The sequence below is a fragment of the Psittacula echo genome (genome assembly GCF_963264785.1).
Source record: "Psittacula echo genome assembly, chromosome: 1".
Taxonomy (NCBI): Eukaryota; Metazoa; Chordata; class Aves; order Psittaciformes; family Psittacidae; genus Psittacula; species Psittacula echo.
In genome coordinates this window covers 58,608,567-58,628,450 of record NC_137735.1, presented here as the reverse complement: position 1 = coordinate 58,628,450, position 19,884 = coordinate 58,608,567, and the positions used below count along the sequence as shown (strand labels likewise).

Sequence of the window (19,884 nt, the reverse complement as noted above, 5' to 3'; positions counted from 1 at the left end):
GAAGAGACCAACCCTCACCTCACTATAACCTCCTTTCAGTTGTAGAGAGCAATAAGGTCCCCTCTGAGCCTTCTCTTCTCCAGACTGAGCAACCCCAGTTCCCTCAGCTGTTCCTCAGACCTGTGCTCCAGACCCTTCACCAGCTTTCTTGACCTTTTTAGGTCCCACGCGATTCCACTGCTACAGTGCGGGTGAAGATGCTACTGTCCCCACGCCTGCCAGGCTTCCAGCGCTGCTGTATTCACACCTCCACCCCCCGGACGGCGTTTCACCTCAGACGCTGGCACCGTGAAAGAACGAAGACTGTTCTTTCGCCTGGGAGAGAAACAGTAACCTACTTGTGTCCTTCCCCCAGGGATCGGTAACTAAAAGGGGAAACGGGGGGTGTGTGTGTGTGTGTGTGTGTGTGTGTGTGTGTGTGTGTGTGTGTGTGTGTGTGTGTGTGTGTGTGTGTGTGTGTGTGTGTGTGTGTGTGTGTGTGTGTGTGTGTGTGTGTGTGTGTGTGTGTGTGTGTGTGTGTGTGTGTGTAGCACTGCGGGGCGCCTCACACTGCCCCTCAAGACCACCCCGCCATAGTGCACCTCTCACCGGCCCCGACGGCTCTCCGTGACGTCACTTCCCGCCGCCGCCGCGCGCTCCGCCCCTAACGGCCGGTGTACCCCATGGCGGTGGTGGCCGCCGGGGTAGGCGGCGGCTCTGCGGCGCTGGGCGACAGCGACAGCATTGACTACTCGGTGCACGAGGCGTGGAACGAGGCCACCAACGTCTACCTGCTGGTGGTGCTGGCCAGCCTCGCACTCCTCGTCTACGCGCGGCGGTGAGCGCAGGCCGGGGAGGGAAATGGGGGGAAGGCGGGGCGAGAGCTTCCGCCGGGAAGCGGCCGCGCCGGGCCGGGCTTCTCACCGCCTTGTCCACCTTCTCCCGCAGGAACAAGAGGAGGATCATGCGCATCTTCACCCTGCCCCCAGCCACCGAGACGCCGCCCGAGCCCAACTTCTACGACAGCATGAAGAAGATCCGGCTGCGGCAACAGCTGGAGATGTACTCCATCGGTAAGCGGATGAAGGGAAGAGGGGGCTCCCCCCCTCCCGGGGTGGCCTCGGCCTACAGGCCCTTGTGCGGTGGGGACACTCCCGCCCTGTGGCACCACGTGAGCAGGGATTGAGGCATAAGGAAGCATGGAGTGAGGGAGGGAGCAGCCAGGCGATGCTCTTCTGGCTGTCAAAGCAAGGCCCATGTTGAAGGTAAAAAGAGCTGGGAATGCCAGAATATTGCCAAAACGTGGATGGATTTGTTACAGTTGACAGGACTGTGGAATCACGAGTAATTCAACTTTGTAAATCGAAAATAAATGGGAATTTTACTGTACTGACAACTGTTGTTGCTCCCATCTTAATACCGAAGGTCAGGGTGGGAGTAGGAAAGAGCCCCATGTCTCTGATACTCTGAGTTCCAATTCAGAGTACACCTGTACTTGCTTCGCATCTGCCATACATGCATGCCTAGAGGGAGTATGGGCAAGAAATACTGAATGAGTTGAAACCCACCTTTTAAATGTAAAAATTAAATGCAAAGGTTCTTAAACCAGGCCACTGGATTTCATAGAAACAGAAAACAAGCCCAGGCTGGATGGGGCTTTGAGCAGCCTGGTCTAATGGAAGGCATCCCTGCCCATGGCAGGGCGTTGGAACTAGATAAGCTTCAAGGCCCCGTCCAACCTAAACCATTCTATGATTCAATGAGAAAAGGATGTCCTTCCTACGGAAGAATGCCTGCTGGTGTGGTGTTTGTTCCACCACACACAACTCTTTGATCTGCCTTTGCCTTGCTAACCAGCTTAATTTTGTAGTCAATGTAGTTGTTAGGTTGTGGCTTATATATTGTGGAGGAGTTGAGTGATGTGGGGATCAACTGTATGACTAATAAGTCATTTAGGTCATCTGTAATAGTACTTCTGAAGGCACAGTCTTTAATTTTTTTTTTCTTTTGTAAATGAAAAGACATAAATGGAATCATAGTTCTCTGCAATTAATTTGGTGACATTTTGCGATGACCCTACTGCTGAGCCTTTCCAAGGCCATACACTAAAGGCCTAGTTCCACCCAGTGACTGAAACTTTGCCTTTTGTGGCTAAATGGTGACATTACATTGTCTAATCTTAAGATTACTTCTTGATTGTTATCCTGTTTAGACGCATATATATATAGGTATGCATACATGCACACACACGTATACAATAAATGGTATAATCAGTGTTGACCAGTGTTTCTTTTTTTCAGCAAGGAAGTATGAACAGCAGCAGCAGCAGCCACCAAAGCAGACTGAAAGCATACAGCTCTCAGTGGAGTGAAGCCTACAGTTGTAGGAACTCAGGAAACATTTCCAGTGCTGATGATAAGAGCCATCGTGGAGCTATTTCCAATGCCTTTTAGTTGGTGCAGAGCTGAAGGCAAGGGGGAAGGGAAGGGGACTTTCCTAAAAAGTTTGCTCTCTGTAGCTTTTCTCTGAGCCCTGTGAAGCAAACTGAGGGCATACTGAAACATTCAGCATGAAAGCACCCAACACAGGGCAGACCTGCTCAGAGAAACCTTTGAGGGTACAGAAGTGCAGTCTTACCCATGTTTTAAATTATTTCTCTGTGCTGGCATCTTGGAAGTTAGATCCTGCCTTCTCTGGTAATGGCACCCTAGAGAAAGCAAGGCAGTACCTCTCTGCCTGCAAACTCTCCTGTTCAATTCAGTGTTGAATTTGCTGAAGGCATTCAGTGAATGTGAATGAAGACACTGCAGCCTTACTGCCTGGTGAAGGGGAACAGTGTTGGGAGCCAGGAGTGTCATAGGTGGCAGCGCAGAGAGGTTCTGCTCTGTGTTTATACGGGGGGTGCGTATGCAATGCTGTGAAGCTTTCCTGGAGGAACTTTGGGACCGTGAAGTACACAGTGAATTGCATGTCTGGAAGACACTGAAAGCCAATACGATACTGTTAATAGCAAAGGTGGTTAGCTTAATTTAGTTCCATTGCTCTAAAGAATGGGATTGTCTATAGAAATCTGCATAAAGATGGCAGCTTAGACAGAAGAGATGTCACACCCCTGTTATTTTTATTTTCTAGGTAAATCACAGAATTGGTTAATTTAAAGAATACTGCGGAAATTACTTCTTAATAAAAGCATCTAATCATGAAAACTACTCGAAGATGTATCATGTTGTAATTCCCAACCAAGTGATTGGCCAATTAGTGAACAGAATACTAGCGAACAGCGTAGAGAGATGTGAGCTTGTGGCCAGGAAGAGCTTTTTTTCCTATTCCGTTCTAAATTCAGCCTTGGAACAGTGGTAAGCAGCACTGCAGTTCCATCCGGGCATGAGGAAACCTGGCTTTGTTCACCAGAGGGTGTTTATGAGATGGCAGCGATCCACGGGTTGGCGCCCACGGGGACAGCAGCGCGGTGACTGGGCTGTGGCAGGCGTCGGGCGGGCGGCTTTGCCCCGGGGAAGGGGCCCCCTCGGGTGAGGATCTGCCGCCCGCGCGGCGCAGGCGGCCCCTTTGGGCAGCTTCCCTCCCTGTAGCCGAGGGAAGCAGCGCTGCCACCATGCCGCGACGGGGCAGGGGATGATAGCGGAGCCCCGTCCCCTTCCCACGTTACTCCGGCCTTTCGAAGGCCTGCCACCCCGCCGGCTTCCCGTTACTTGGAGGGACAAAAGCCCAACTCCTGTGGGTCCCCTTGTCCCATTCCCTGTCCAGCCTCCGGAAGCAGCGCTCTGCCCCCTCTCGGCGACCTCACTTCCTGCCGCTGCTTCCGCCTCCGGGCCGCGCCGGCTGCTGTTAGCGCTGCCGCCGCCGCCGCTGCTCCTGCTGCTCGGAGTGTGCCCGCCGGGCGGTGAGTGGGGCCGCGGCGGAGCACGCGCGCGGGGGCGCCCCGCCCCGTCGGCGCGGAAAGCAGCGCGTGGCGGGAGGGGGGCGCACCTCGAGGCTGGAAGGGGCCGCCTGAGGAGAAAGGGCGGGAGGGAGGGGAGAGGAGGGGGCCCCGGGGGCAGGCTGCGGCCGCTGGGCCGGGTGGGCTTCCCCCTCTGTCCTCCGTGGGAGGGCTCTCTGCGGGCTCCCTCCACCCGCCGTCACCCTGCTGCTGCCGCAGCGTGGTCTCGGCGCCGGGAGCGGGCTCTGCCGTCCTTCAGCTCGGCAAACCCGAGAGGACGGGCGGGCGGGCGGGGAGCCGGTAGCGCGGCATTGCTCCTCCGCCTCATGCCGCGTGTTTTGTAGCACTCGCCGGGCCGCTACCCGCAGCAGCCAGCTCTGCATGGCCCAATAAAGCGGCGTGTCAGAACGAACCCCTTCTTTCCAGCTTACTGAAACCACCCGTCTGTCTGCCTGTAGTGATTCTGTAATTTATAGATACAATGGTTTGGGTTGGAAGGAACCTTAAAGATCATCTGGTTCCAACCCACTGCCACGGCAGGGACATCTTCCAGTAGAGCAGGTTGCTCAAAGCCCCGTCCTACCTGGCCTTGAACACTGCCGGGAATGGGGCAGCCACAGCTATGCCAGTGTCTCACCACTCTCACAGTAAAAAACTTCTTCCAAATATCTAACCTAATCTCCCCTCTGTCGGCTTAAAACCATTCTCCCTTGTCACTACATGCCCGTGTAAAAAGTCTATCTCCAGCTGTCCTGTAGGCGCCCTTAGGTACTGGAAGCTGCTTTAAGGTCTCCCCGGAGCCTTCTCTTGTGCAGACTGAACAAGCCCAACTCTCCCAGCCTGTCTTCATAGGAGAGGTCTTCCTAAAATTGTAACTTTACAGTTTTCCTGTCAGCTGAGCTGAAGCACCATGAAGCACTTAGAAATATTGACTGACTTGCAGCTCTGCTTGTGTTCATGGACCTGAGGTAGTGGCACAAGTATCTCACAAACTTACTTGGTGAAGGCAACACATTTTTAAGGAGAAGCAGCAAAAGCAAAAGCTTTTCCTCGGCCTGCACCTTCTTTATATGTTAGGTCATAGGAGAATGCTGCTTGGGCCATGAGCGAAGGGCAGGTCGTGTTTTGTTTTGCTGACTTACATGCAGCTATTGAAGTTATATCCCAGCAAAACTATACCCTGCTTTGTTGGAGGTTTTTATATTTCAGTTTTACAGTACAAGTATGCTTTGGTACAGAAAGTGCAGTCAGCTTTTGAGATTTTACCTTTCTGCAGTGATTTTTAATAGTTAACTCGTGATATTGCACTTAGGAAAAAAAAAAAAGCTTTCTTTAGCTAGTAATAAAAAATAGGTGCCTAAAAGCACAGACAGATAGAGTAGAAGCAATAGGTCTTTATTGTATCCGTTTGTAGTACTTGGGCTTGTAGGCGTGCACAGAACGGGTTTGCAAAGTTGTTCATGCTGAATTGTTAGACATCTTGGAAGGGGAAAGCTTGTGACCTTTAAAACAATTGTGCCAAAGTTATCTTTGGTTTCGTTTAATTTTGAGAATGCTGTACAGAGGCAAATCTTTGCAGCTTACCCAGCGCTGTTTTAAAAAGCTACTATGATATGTAGATTTAAGTTGATCACAAAAGCATGTGAGGGAACTGCTTTCAAGGCAGTTAAATCTTTGTGTCTATAAGGTGCTGCAAAAAAGCATTAACAGGTGTCTCTCAATTAGAACTTGGGTGTTCTTGAGAATTTGACCACTGTCTTGTGCCTGTGGGGGCTGCTGAACAGCCATCTTTGTAAGTGAAGTCTGCAGATGGAGATACAACCGTGACTCTATTATCTGATGTGAAAACTATAATCTGTCAAGTGGTGGGAAAGTTGTCTCTCTCCTCATAACTACAGTGTGGCTGGCTAGGTTTTATACTCAGTGCCGCATAGAAGATCAAAGCTTTCCAGATAGAGCTTCATAAATTTAGTGACAAGGCCCAAGAGGGTCTTAAATATTTAAGGTATGAGCATGGCTGTGTTTAATGCTGAAGACATTGTAAAGTGTGGGCCTTGTAGTGAAAATATCTTTCTCTGTGCCATGAGCATTTTGAGTTTCAGTCCGGTGTTACATACCTGGATAGTGTGAATTGGCATGTGCTAGCTGAGCCTAGATGAGAAGGTAGCCGGTAGCAGCTGCCTTGGTGTCTTATGGACATAAGAGTTACAAATTTTATTAGTGTGGTGCTATACTTGCTCCCAGATTTTGCTTGCAAAACTGCCTGATGAACTGAGACCTGCAGAGAAGCCTTTGCTGTACCACTTGCACTGCTTACACCGGTAGAAGCTCTGAAAATGGGGAGAAGATTCCAGTGCCTTTGTCTGAGGACAGTTTGCGGGCAAGTGTCTTCAGTGCAGTGTAAAATTATTCACTGAGAATATTCTAACCTGTGATGCATCTTTCTGTAATTTGCATTTTGCATATATATGATTAAGCAGTATTGGCCAAAAGCCTGGTGACAGCACAGGGCTCTGGAATGTCTCCCTGTTGCCTGGGCAGTTTATTCATGTTAGCTTACTTCCTTGAGCATAATCGCTCCTTTTAAAGTCCTCCTGAACTCAGGAGTGCTGCTGCTATTGAGCAAGCTGAAATTATACACGCTGCAGAGAGAAAGGTGGGTATGTTGCAACTTAACTTCTCTGCCGGAGGAACTGAAAAGATTTTGCCCCAGCCCTAATTTCTACATTAAAGAGATGAAAATTGTCACTACGTGCCACCTTCAATGGGGAAGAGGTGCCTTGATGGAAAACATGTTATTAACTTTGTAATGTCTTTGGCCTGTTGTGCCTAAAGAGCAAGAGTGCTTGGAGGAGGCTTGCTGACAAAGCGGTTGGTTATGCTCCAGATCGGAAGTAGTGATCAAAAGATGTTCCCTTTCCCCTCCAAACACAAACCGTGTTTAAGTCATGGTAAGGAACCTGAGTGATGTCACCTAGTTTATCAGCGTAGTGGCTCAAACAAAAAGGCAGCACTTCATCTTGTCCTTGAGACAGGGCTGCTGCTGGAGAGCAGAAGGTTTCAGTGCCTCAGGCTCCTGAGAATGGAGGTAAGATCCTTTACTTTGCAGCCCCATTTCTGTTGTGGCTAAAGAATGCTAAGACGTTTTTTGTAGTCTAACAAACTCCATCAGGAACTGGTGTGGCCCAAGTCGGTGGGACTCCCTGCTGGCTGGGGGACAGATGCTGAGTACGACTAGAGGTGCCGACTGCTGGCAGAGCACCCCAGAGACAGCGTAAATGCCTCATGAGAAATCTGTTGCTGGGGAATGGAAATTGGTGTTACTTCTTCCTTGACAGAAGATAAGAAAGGAGGAGGAAAAAGCCACATTTTGTGTAAAGAGCAAAAGGCTTGGGATTTTTGTAAGCAGGAAAAATCCTGCCTTAATACCCCTTTTTTTAACTCTTTGATTAAAAAAGGCTGATAAAACTTCTTGGTGCTCAGTTGTCTCTGAAATCTGTGTTTACAAGGAAAAGGCTAAGAACCTTTCTAAGAATGAAGGTGTTTTGCCGGATTTTGCAAGGAATGTCTAAACCTTGGGTGTTACTTTAATAAAAATAATTCCTGATCTTTTTATGGAATATCTAAACTCTGGGCGTTACTTTAGTAAAAATAACTTCAAACTCCAAGATTAACAGAATTGCTAAAAGGAGTTAGTTCTTAATGAGTAAAACAATAAACTGAACTTGGAATTTCTGAACCAAGCCCTAGAAGGCAATTTGTGGCAAAAAACCAGGAAAGGGGAAAAAAATCTCATTTTTATAAAACAGACATATAGCTTCTTTCTCAGTTATAGCTAGGCACTACTTTGAAAAGTGATTCTCCCCTTGCAGAGGCCTAGGAATGAGATGTTTTAGGAGAATGGGTTTAATTTTAATCCAGCAGTAAAACAAATTAAGAATCCTAAAAAGGGTCTGCTCAAATTAGGGATTTGCTGAAATTGGAGCCTGAGAAAATACATTTGTACATCTGAAGAAAAACTTAGATCCTGAGCCTGTGAAGTAGCAGTCCTTTTGAGTTTCTATCAGAATTGCTGGAACTGGTTTTGGACACATCTGTGATATTGTAAAAGGTATGCATGGACCTATAGTTTGCTCCTGGGAAAGACCATGGTTTGGATGAGATTATAGAAACATTTGTTTCTTTTGTAATGGAATAGAAGGAGTACTTTGAAAAGCCTCAGCCGGCAGGATGGCTGTGTTATTTTCCGAAATATCCTCTGGATCATCCTGAAAACACAGTTTGTAATATGCTCTTGACTGACAGCGTAGGGTGTGAAGCATAAATTCCTAAGCAGGGAAGATGTATGTTGGTTGTGCAATGAGAACCTCCATGTGATGTCGTTATTTATGGTGCTTCTCTCAGATGTCTTTCTGGGACCCGAACAGCTGCTGTGAACTTTGCCCAGCACAGAGTACTCGCAATGTTTGAATGACTCTGTTTTGCCGTTGCTCAGGTTGTGATGCACGCTCTGGTGAGCAATAATAATAGAACCAACTTCTGCGACACCGGTTGTAAAAGCAGAGCAGAACTTAGGGAACCCTTTTATTGATTGATGAAAAGCTTGAAAGAATATCATCATCTGTAGCTTTGGTGTCAGGGAGTGATAATTCAATACATCCAATTTCTTCTTTTCATACTGTAATATGGAAGGAAGGATGGGTTGACAGAAGAGAAAGACTTGCTTTTTCCTTTCAGAGGAAAGAGTGGAAGAGTAGAGGCAGAGGTGCAGGCTTTTTCAGTCTTATCTCTTTTCTGCATAACTGTCTTGTCAAGTGGCAGCAACTGTGTTTGCAGGAGCTTTCCCTTGCTTTGGTAAAAGAGCTGTGGCTTTTTAAACATCATGCATTTTGATATGTGGCAGTGGCATTGCTAAACAGATGCAAATCTACAGTCAGATAAGGCTTGGAATAATTGATGTTCTTAGCTCAACTAAGTAACCAAGTTCACATGATCTGTACGAGGCCAGTGAATTTTTTTTCAGAGGCAAAGTATGTGCTGCTTGTATCACACATTTATTTAAAGCTAATTTTAGCACAGCAGATTGAGAATTCTAGCAACCAAAAATACCGCTGTTAAGTCCGTTGAAAGATTTCCTTACCCAAACTCTGGTTTTGTGTGTGACAAACAGAAAACATCACATCTTTTTTACTTCATACTCAGTAACAACCCAGAAGCAGTGAAAGCATTGCACTCAAGGCCTCCAAGATTACTTTTGCCATTGCTGATGGGAGAATTGTTCTGTATCATTACTGTCTTCTCTTTCAACCTCAGCAAATCCTGAAATGCCAAAGGCAAACCACTTGATGGCTGATCAGAGGTGCTGGAGATGCTAGTATGGCAGTCCTCTGATACTTGTGGCTTGGACCGCTGTTTGAGCATTGCCTAAGAGCAATGGGTAGGAGTACTCAGTTCAGTATGTTGTCTTTGCGCATGAGATAGAACAGGAAAGCATTTATGGCCTCATAGAAAGTGTTAAGATTATTGCTCCGTAACAAAGTTTCTGAGACTGCTGCAGAGGTATTGAACAGCATGGGCAGGTCATTGAGAAGTGTGCAATGAGACAATCAAGTTGCTATTATGAGTTGTGATTTTTTGTGTGATCCTCAAATAGAGAAAAGAGTTGCATATGGTTGTTATTACTTAATAAGTTAACAATTGGCAACATGGTGCTTGTTACCACTTCTATTAGTGCTGTTTTGATCATTAAAGAGCGCCATTTGTTTATGGACCATAGGCTGGAACAGGAGTTTTCCCTTGTTTGGTTTCTTGACTGAAGATCCTTCTAAAGAAGGATGAAGTGGTGTAATTTTCTTTTTGGTTGATGCAAAGAAGTATTCTCTTGTCATAATTCACCAGTTCCAAGCCTGTAATCTATAAACTTATGGTAAAATAGTGATGGCTATGTGGTGTTTCTTACAGATATTGTAAAAACTCTGTCATCTCCCGGGGGGGGCCATCTTCCCATGAGATATCATCTAGACCTACCTACTCTTTCTCTCCTAAAGACTTTGGTATTAAGAACCTGTGGCCTGGGGTCCAAAGTTTTAGCTCCAGAAGCTGGAAGAAGAAAATTGAGCTCAAAGAGTTACTAAAAGCAGAACTATGTCTTGCGTACATGAGAAGATCTTTGCCTTAAGAGTCTCCCTTCCTTGTCTGTTGCTTGCATACACCATTATATATGTATATATATATTTTATTTTTCTTTTCACTGATTTTTGGTTGAATGAAGGTGTGGCTTTATACCTTGATGCCTCTTCCAACTGTTGTGTGAGCAGAAATGGCAGTGACTAATCGCACTGGAGTTTTAGTAAGTACTTGGCACTGTAATCATGGTGAATACATCCTGAGCTCATCCCGAAGTAACAACACAGGATGAAGTTACTATTGCACTGAGGAACCTGCAGCTCACAAGAACATCAGCCCAGGGCAAAATGGGATCGGTTTTGCTTGGTTGGACACTGTTGTTCTTTATTCAGGCATGGAGATAGGAGGGGAATTCTTTGCTCAGAGGGAGAGGTTCCTGTGTGACCTTGAAAAGCCCAGCATGGTATGCTTCTTTGTTCTTTTATAACTAAATCTATCCAAATTTGTCAGGGGGGTTCAAAGAGAACCACAGAAGGCAAAACAGTTTGCTTATAAGGAGGGCAGCTCTGGAGTGGAAAACAACAGTAAAGTGAGCTTGAAAGACCTGGAAGAGGTCAAATGTTAGAGCTGCTAGGGGCCAGCTGATCCCAGCAATCTAGCCTATAGAAATGTTGCTGCATAACTGATAGAAGTTGCTAAATTGTTGCCTTAATGGCCCTCAGATTATGTTCCCACTCTGTAACAGAGCGCAGTATGGTGTGAGAGCTCATGGCACAAGCCGAACTGGAGCGCTTGAAAGGGGAAGAGAGGTGGTGAGTAGCTGGGTTAGTTCACATAGTGCAAGAACAAAGGGATGTTTAAATGAAATTGAAAATTGGAACATTTGAAACCTGGCATAATTATATCGCATGATATTACCGAGGCCAAAAGTTTAGTTGGATTCCAAGCAGACCAGGACATTTATATATATACAATGACAATGTCCAGAGTTGCAGTAAATAGGATTAAAAATAAATTAAGCATATTAAACCTGCATGCTAATTGATGAGGTCAGGAAGGAATTTCCCCTTTGGGTGAATTGCATCATTGTTCACTGTTTGTGCTGTTCCACCTTATGAAGCATCTGGTCCCAATCACAGGAGGCATGATTCTCAAACAGATGGACCAGCGGTATGACCTGTTGTGGCAGTGCTTAGCTTACCCTGCCTGGGGAGGATCTTGTTGAAAGGGTTTGAGAAGCATTTTTATTTTTTCAGGGTTTTCTGAGGCCACCTGTACTGCAGCGTATGTCTGCTTTTCCAGTTTTTATTGGTAAAAGAGGACAGCTGTTGACCAAATGCCTTTAATGAATCCTGAGAAGTGCTGCTAACATGTCAGCAGCAGCCCCTAAAGATGGAAGCTGTGATGAGCACTCAAGGTATTGCTGTACTGCTCAGTAAATTGAAAAGTAGCTCTGTGAGCAGCTGAACTAGTGAGGATGAGTTTCCTGCAGCTTTCTCAGGTGGCACTGTGATACCTTCAGCATCTTCCCTTCTTTGTTTTCTTTACAAACCAGTGCCGTTAGCATCCCTGATTTTTCCAGCAGCATAGTGCCTGAGCAGCCTCTCACTGCCTTGAAGTTCTTGGGGTATATTTAATCAAAATGTGATGTATCCCTTACGTTTATGAACTGGGCACATGGTTCAGGGGGCTACCTTGGTTATTTATTCCATAAGCCTTTTGTAGGAATTGAGCACCTGTGAAATCTCTATCCTTTTCTGTTAAATTAGGTTGCAAATGGCCTTATAAGTTACGTCTCTGTACAGGGACAGTCAATATGGCTATGCAGCCTTGGAAAACAAGGAAAAATATAAGTCTTCCAAGCAAGTTGCTGCGGAATACATTTTGTCTCAAAGCAATTAGGTGCATAAACAGTTACACCAAATAACGGAGGGGCATGTGCCTTTAAAAAATGCACTGTTTAATCTGAAGACTTTCCCCAAGGTATAAGGGAAAGGCTTCCTTGCCAAAATACTGTAATTGAGTTAACAGTCCGGGAGGTTTCTGTGTTTTGTTACTGAGCTACAAAATTCTTCTGCTGGTGTTGGCTGCTGCGAAGATCAAAGTCAGAACCACCGGCCTGCCAGTAAATTGTCTCTTCAAAAGAAAACTGGAAATTCCTTGATTGTTTCAGGTGACAGTCGGTGTCAGATCTTTCTGACAATAAATAATCTTTTTCCGCAGTTCTCCTTCCGCATGCAGCAGTGAGCAGCCGGGATGTCTTGTAATCTGTATGGTGCATATGCTGAGCGTAGACATCTGATTAACAAGTAAGGATGTCAATAATAAATTGAACTACTTGTCTGCAGTTAATTTCTGGTGCTCTGAGAGAATATGGAGTTATGATGATTAGGGAAGAGTGAAATTGTGGTTTCTGTTTCTTGCATACAATGATCATCATAATAAAAGATTAAGTGGTATAAAATAATTGAATGGTATCTGGACATGTTCTGGATGTCCTGCTGATAGGATATGTGTGGCTGCCTTGGCTTTTTGTCCTCTGTAAGTCTGTGGTAGTTGCCTTTCCTGAGTAAGCAATAGCATGTTTCTCAACAGCAGGCATGATCACTGAGGGACAGGTTTTCAGGACTGTTTGCCTATTAAGCACTTTTAGGGGTAAGGACTTCTTCAAGAGTTCAGAATTGAGGGAATATGTATTTTTCTTTGACATATAATCCCTGCACTGCAAATACATTTCTGGCCGGTTATTTAACAGCTATTGTTGCTGCAACACCCAGAGTGTTGTCAGAAGGTTTTTTGCTTTGACCGTCCAAGGCTCAGTTATCATCTCTATTGCAGTGTGCAAGAACCAAAGCCAAGACTCTTTGTGCTCGAATAGGACTCTGTCTCTACAGCTGTCCCTCATTTCTAGTGTAAGAGAGCTGAAAAAAACCCTTGTTTTGCTGGGATGAGTTGACAAAGAAAGGACTATGCTGTGTTTCGGTGTGAAGTGTGCCCTATGGATGGAGCAAGCCACTGTCAAGTGCATTGCAGAAGGAAGGAGGATTTCAGAGGGAGGTGGAATTCTGAGAATTCGAGAGGGTAGCTGATAAGAGGTAGGATCTGCTCTGCCTCTGCTAGGAGGAGATTTTGGTGCTAATGTTTATTTTAAAATGAGAGAGATAAAATTGCTTTCATGCTTCTGTCTCACTGAGAGCTGGCTGGAAGGATGGTTTTGGTGCCTGAGGGCTTGATGGCTGCGGAGCGTGCAGAAATAATTTCTCCTGCACCCCCTCATTCAGTATTTGGGCAAAATCATGAGGCAGGCAAATGGCTTGGGCTGCCTGTTTGGATGCAAGATGGCTGTGTCTCCATTTTGTGGATGAGTCATCCCTCTGCCTTTTTGTTATTAGACTCTGAACAGTGCTGCGGTTGGCTGTGGGCCCACTTGATCCTAAGTTTTGGATGACAAAAAAAGGATAAGCAAGTCCCCTCCACCCCAACCCCAAGCTTTATGACATGATTTTAGGGACAAAGACACATTGTAGTTCAGCTACTGTAATGCAGAGGAAGCATCTCCAGTACCTGTTAAGTGTGTAAAAATGCGAACGTATTGTGGAAGTTGGGTAGGTCAGGGAGTGATGGGAAAGTAGAGGAGAAGCTTATATCTTTGTTTTCCATCTCATTTGTGGGCTGGAGCTCTACGTACTTGGATAAACGGGTCCCGAGTAAAGATAACTCGCATTGTTTTCAGTAGCGGATAAGTTAGTAGATGGGTCAGTGGTTTCTTTTAGTTGAGCTGGCTGCCGCAGACTAGTTCTGCAAGCTTGGCACCCGATGGTGTTTTCCACAGTATGTGAGGCTAGCTGGTACAGGATTTTTCCTGCTCGTCATGTTAGGAACAGAGGCATAGATTAGGAGATTTCATTGGTCACCCCAATTTTGGCACATGATGTTTACATACCTAGTTTGGCAAAACTTTGCTTTTGTGAAAGGAACTCTTATTGCCTAAAAGGAACTTGAATGAAAGTTGGGATTTTATTAAAGACACAGAGGCATATTATTATTCATCTTTCCTTGCTTCATCCCTGTGATGTTTCCTGTTTTGCTTCTTGAGATACAGGTGTCATGATGAGGAGCTTCTCAGAAACAGAAGTGGATGATGAGTGGAGATGAAGAAATCATACATTTAAGAAGTTGGCTCAAGTTTCCGTTACAGGCATGGAAAGTTTCTGAGACCAAGCCATGTGAGAAGAACATGAGTAAAGAAGAGGGAGATGTAGACCCAGACTTTCTAGAAGGGACTGCAGGATTTGAGAGGACGCTGCACAAACATCACATAGTTTGCTTGCTTATTGATTTACCTGTGCCCCTGTATTGTAACACTTTGTTTGCATATCTGTTTGGAAGTTGAAAAATCCCCTCATATCTGTGTCTTTAATATAATCATGGCTTCAAGATTGTTTTAGGAAGAGCAGAACACTGCTGTAGTTTTGATTTGTGGATTAGATAGCTGCTGCTTTGTACTTAAAATTGATTTTGTTTTTTTGTAGAAGCGTGCATTGAATATGAAGAAGGTCAGATCATGACCATTATGAAACAGGAAATCAAGGGTTTTGCTTGCGTTTAATAAACAGCTTTTGCGTACAAGGTGTGACAGGTGCATAGGTAAAAGAAAAAAAAGATAGTTAGTCCTCTAATTTGAGTAATGCTGTCCTTAGATGTCAGAATCAAATATTCATCAGTTCAATCTTTTTTATTTGCTGTTGGTCACAATAATACTCCATGTAGGTAAGATTTCTTGGCAGGGCTGCGGAGGTTTAAGTGCACATTACTTAGTATTGAGTTAGGAGAGAGCTTTTCAGAAAGGTAGAGGTTTTTTAACATCTTGGCTGTTACATGGAATATTATAAGGAAACACTAGCTGTGCTAGTCCAGCAACTTACAATGCTGGAACATTGTAACTTGAACAGACTTTGTTGTAGTAAGTCTCTGATATGGAGGTGCTAAGACTTCGACATATATGTATTTAAGATATTTAAAATTAAATATAATTTCCTATATTGGACAGTGTTGCTGGTAGAGCAAAGAGCATCTTTATTTTTCTTATGAACTCTTATCTGGTGCTTTATCCTTCAATAAAAGGCTATGGTTATTTTTTCATGCTGACTGAGTATTTGGCCTTTAAGAGTATATAATTAGGTAGAAGAGTAAATGCAGTTGTTAAAGAACTGTTTTTCTAATGAAAATAGTTTGAAATCATATAATTTTAGTTTCTTCCAAATAGATGTGATTAGTGTGTTGGAAATAGTTTTATACTGGATATAAAGGGAACAGTTGAGAGACAGTGGCTGAGAATGTGTCCAGCTATTTTTGTAGCTAACGGTTACATTTTTTCATTCTCTTTACTTAGATATTTCCATACAATGGAACAGCTAAATTAGAACTGGATTAAAAGAACTATTTGCACTTAGTAATATTTATATTTCAAAATAGGTTTTATTGTACAAATTGATAAGTAAATCACAATGACTATGAGAAAATCCTAGCCTATATTATTACTTTGATAAAAATTTGAATATGGGATAGTGTTGTCTGTATCATATACAAATGTTTGAATGGATTTTTAGCTGCTGAAACTGAAATCAGTAAACTTTAGTTACTGTTGTTGACTGGAAAAAAGTAAACCTGCACATTTCTGTTTTCTTCATATTACCTCTGCCTCTACATTCACCTAGTGTTTCTTTCAGCATTACTACTTTCATCATATTTTGCCTTCTACCCGTGAGGTACTCTCAGTGTGGGTTTTTGCATGTTCTTGTGGAACACTTTCTTGATGGAGAACTGTGCCTCTGAGTATGTGCAATTACTTGCTGTTTTCTGAATAAACCCTAGAGAATTCCAGGCAAAATAAAACCCTAGAGTAGCTAGTGGGTCAGTTCATATTTTAAACATATTCGTCAGTAACTGATGATTGTGTTTTAAAGTCAGTACAGATACAGAATGGTCTTCTGCACACCTAAATTTCATGTTAGATTAGTGATAACAGCGTATCCCCGATTGAATGTACGTTAGTGAACAATATGGTCTGTGTTCTGGATTACTTTGGAGAATGGTAAATACTTTTTGCTTGGTTGATAAATTTTTAAAACTGGAAAGGATTGTGTTTATTTTAGTACCTTAGTACTTCAGATTTGAAAGAACCAAACTTGTAACTCAGCCCAAATTGATTGTAATCTGTGTAATTATTTATATTACATGAAGTGATTCAGAGGTGCTCGTATCTGCTGAAGTTTTAAAGAAAACAAAATCAAATTGTGGGAGATAATTGGTTAAACACTTGGAGACAGTGTTGATTGAAATATTAAGCCCATGTTGGGAGTAATGTATTCCACCATTTCTGAGCAACTGTTTTCCTCACATCGTTTTATTCATTTGGTGTAAATCAATAACTGGTTAATTCAAGGCTGAGGAACTGATTGACAGTTGAAAAGATTGCATAATTAATTTTCCTTTTTTAATTTATGTGTAGGAGAGATGGAAGAGGAAACAACTTATAAAGGTCTCGGTGACCAGAAACAACCAGTTGTTGTTATAGATTTCTTGTTTACTTCTTTAAAAGAAAAAAAAATATGTACATTTTTCTGAGCATTCGGTGTTCTTTACCTGATGATCCATCTGCTCATTTGTTTTATAGGTAACAGTGAGTAACTTTTAATTATCAGTATCAACAGAGATAGACTGTGGTCCCTTCCAGGTCTTGCAAGAAATGTGCTCCACGTGTGCTTCCATACTCCAGAGGACTCTCTTCATGTGGCTTGTCATACCTGGCTTATTTTTATTTCTTCTTTTTTGGGTTATTTGGTTTTTTCTGCTTGATTCCGTCCCCCTCCCCCCCCCCCCAAATACTTCTGCTCTCTGGGAATTTGCACCCTTCCTTGGAATGGTGTGGCCCTTCTCTCAGTGGTTGCGTGGAATGGTGAGGTCTGTGTCAGCGCTGTGCCATTTTCATTGTTGGGTACGGAAATGCGTAGGTCTAAAGAAGTCCCCATTCAAGCCTTAGTGGGTATAGCAGGACCCTGGCATGGCTACCTCTGATTCTCACCCTTCTCCAGAAAGGCAGGAAAGAGGAAGGGTTCTTCGTGGAATCCCGTTTACTGTTCCTGACCTTTTCAGGAGCATCCATGCTATCTTTCTTCCACTGGGTGACCACTGGTGTGGTATAATCCATCACTATCATCATCACAGCGTAGCTATAAACACCTTTTTCAGAGGATGAGGCACACTAGCCACTGGCACTGTTTGCTGGTGCCGTGTACTCAAAGAAATATGTTCTGCTACCTTAAGGACTTTTTCTTCTCTTTATAGCCTCTTGTGTCAGCAAGCAGAGAAATTCTAGCTGTTCAAGCTCTTGTCATGGATAAATATGCTTGGCAGTTTACTGGAGTCAATGTGTGTCCTGTTATCCTGCCTGTGCCTTTGGGAAGATTCTTTGTGCTGTATGTGGATGTAAGCACCGGACCACTAAAGTACAAAAGCTAATGTTACCAGGGTTTGCTCCCAGGCTAGGAAAAGCCCAGATAAAACATGGAGCCTTCTCCCTGTGACCAGTAGCTCATCTGAGGGAGAGAGTTTTCGTAACAAGATCCCTGACAAAACCACTGTATTAAGCTGGTTTGTAGGTCTGCTTTTCCTATGATTTTCGATTCTAATTCTCACACAGGGGAAGCACTGAAGCAGAGAGCAACATTTTCCTTTGTAGAGGATAAAGCCCAGTTTCTCTTGACTTGCTTCACAGGATCACATGCCCTTAGTAAGTCCTCTTGGAAGGGTTTGGTGAGCCAAGAACCCAACTATGGGACATTTATTTGGGCATGCTACACTGGTGATGATTTAATTCCTAGCCAGTGTGACAAATCTGTTGGCCACCTGTTTGCTCCAGCAGCATCATCGACCTACATTGAAGCAGATGGCATGTTAACTTTGCCTTGTGTGTGGAACTCAAGTTTTTCGCTTCACTGTCATGCTCTTCATGTTGCTAGCAGCAAAGGCTATAGGAGATAGATGTGGACCATTACATGGACTCTGAAGAACAAAGATGAGCAGCTGTTGGATTTTGAAGGGGGAAACATGCCTCTTAGTTGGCAGGTGCCATTCTTTGCATTGTCTCCAGACAGTATTGAGCACAGTCAACAGCCTTCTGTTGTAATATTTGGTTCCTATTGCTATGAAATGAAGCTTCCATTGCTGTTTCCATCTTTGTATTTTTATTACTGTAATACATACAGAAAAAAATCCCAAACCAAATGATTCCCATTGCCACAATGTATTGGCCTCATCTATTTCTACTTACTCACATAACCCTGATCAGCACCTGAGTATCATTGTCCCTTCTCTCTTTGGTTATACCTGTGGTCCTTTCCTCCTTTTGGCATTCAGCTAGCTCACTTCAGCAGTGCTTGGTGTTCTGTCCTGCTGGCCACACTAATTTTGGAGTTTGTCAGTGAGAGCCAGCCAGTGTGGTTTGGCATGTTGGTAGCTACTCACACACTCCGGCTCACTTTGAAGGGAGAGGATTGCTGGACTCAGAGGAGCCCCAGCCATCTCTTCTGGCTCAAGAGGAAAAGGCTCCACTGCGGTTATTCTCTGAAACCCAAACCAGAATGGAAATGACAGGCAATCTGGGGCTTGAGGTGTCACATTTCCTTTATCTGGAAAATTTGCATTGTTGACTTTTGGCAGGCACACTCTGGCTTGTTATCAAGGGGATCTTTGCATAAGCCTCTGAATTTGCAAAACGCTTATTTTTGGATCGTCACAGGAGTGTTTCATGGGCAGTTTTTATGTTCTGTGTAAAGTCGGCGTAGGTCCTTCAGTATAATGCTTCTTGAGTTGTCAGCAGTAGCCAGGCCTCTTTGGAATATTTTGCCCATGCTGATTGCTTTATTCAGATATGTGTCTGGGGAGGGGAAGTGATGGATTAAAATCAGTGAGGCTCGCTTCAGCTGTTCACCCATTCCCTTGGGCTTAGTATGGACATAGTATGCCCAGTCTCTGGTGAATCAGCCCGAGTCCCTGGTGATGTGAGTCCAGTTCCCAGCATTAACTGGATTAGTGCTTGAATCAGGACTGGTCAAAGCCTTGTGCCTTCAGAATGGGTTTCCTGCCTTTGAACTCCTCTTGGCCCGGCTTAACCTTGGGCTTGTGCTGTGGCAGGGGTTGGAGCCAGGCTGGCTCTCCCAGGCCACACAACACCCACAGCCTGTGTCATCCTCTGTGCCAGCCTTGGCCTCTGGCAATTCCAGTTGTGGGTTCCTCCTTTTCATTTTCCCAGAGCTCACTCGCTTGATAGACGAGTGTGATCTCAAGCAGAGTCACGCTCTGTAACATGGCAGCTCTCCCTGCATGCCTGTGAAAGCACAGCCAACTCGCCTCGACCATTGGGAGTGGAAATCTTCAAGCTGGGGTGGGACATCATCTTCGAGAGCGTGGGGACTTGCTGGAAAAAGGTTTGGATGACAGTGTGACAGAGTTCAGAGCCATCAAGAAAGCTCACCCAAATGGTTTGCTTCCTCAGAGCAGAGGAGTTGCTCCATCCCTGAATGCCAAGTGACTTTTTAATTTTCATGTTTACCACATTAAGACTTTCCAGAGAGTCCCTGAGATGCTTTTTCTTGCGATGAAACATGGAAGCATGTCTGTCAACTTCGAGATTATCCTGATAGATAACAGAATGTGTTGGAGCTTGCTACCCAATATGCAAAAGCAGATGTGCTTTTGTTGGTTGGAGATGGCTTTTTCCAGCTTGATCTGTGTTTGTAGCTATCTGCTATCTGCAGAGCAGATACTCAGTTTTGTTGGTG

The 19,884-nt window shown here is 44.5% G+C and overlaps 1 protein-coding gene across 1 annotated transcript; it reads left to right on the top strand.

The window, feature by feature from the left end:
• The first annotated feature begins 649 nt into the window (after window positions 1-649).
• Window positions 650-3,188, top strand: SMIM19 (small integral membrane protein 19). The gene is made up of 3 exons (XM_080620195.1): window positions 650-817; window positions 928-1,052; window positions 2,280-3,188. The coding sequence occupies exons 1-3, from the start codon at window positions 663-665 to the stop codon at window positions 2,348-2,350; spliced, it is 351 nt and encodes a 116-aa protein (XP_080476321.1). The 5' UTR covers window positions 650-662; the 3' UTR covers window positions 2,351-3,188.
• Window positions 3,189-19,884: the final 16,696 nt, after the last annotated feature.

Excerpts from the sequence above, each read along its gene's own strand:
- SMIM19 (XM_080620195.1), top strand. The coding sequence starts at position 663 with ATGGCGGTGGTGGCCGCCGGGGTAGGCGGCGGCTCTGCGGCGCTGGGC. Across the intron at positions 818-927 it reads CTCCTCGTCTACGCGCGGCG|GAACAAGAGGAGGATCATGC; the intron begins GTGAGCGCAGGC and ends CTTCTCCCGCAG. Across the intron at positions 1,053-2,279 it reads GCTGGAGATGTACTCCATCG|CAAGGAAGTATGAACAGCAG; the intron begins GTAAGCGGATGA and ends TCTTTTTTTCAG.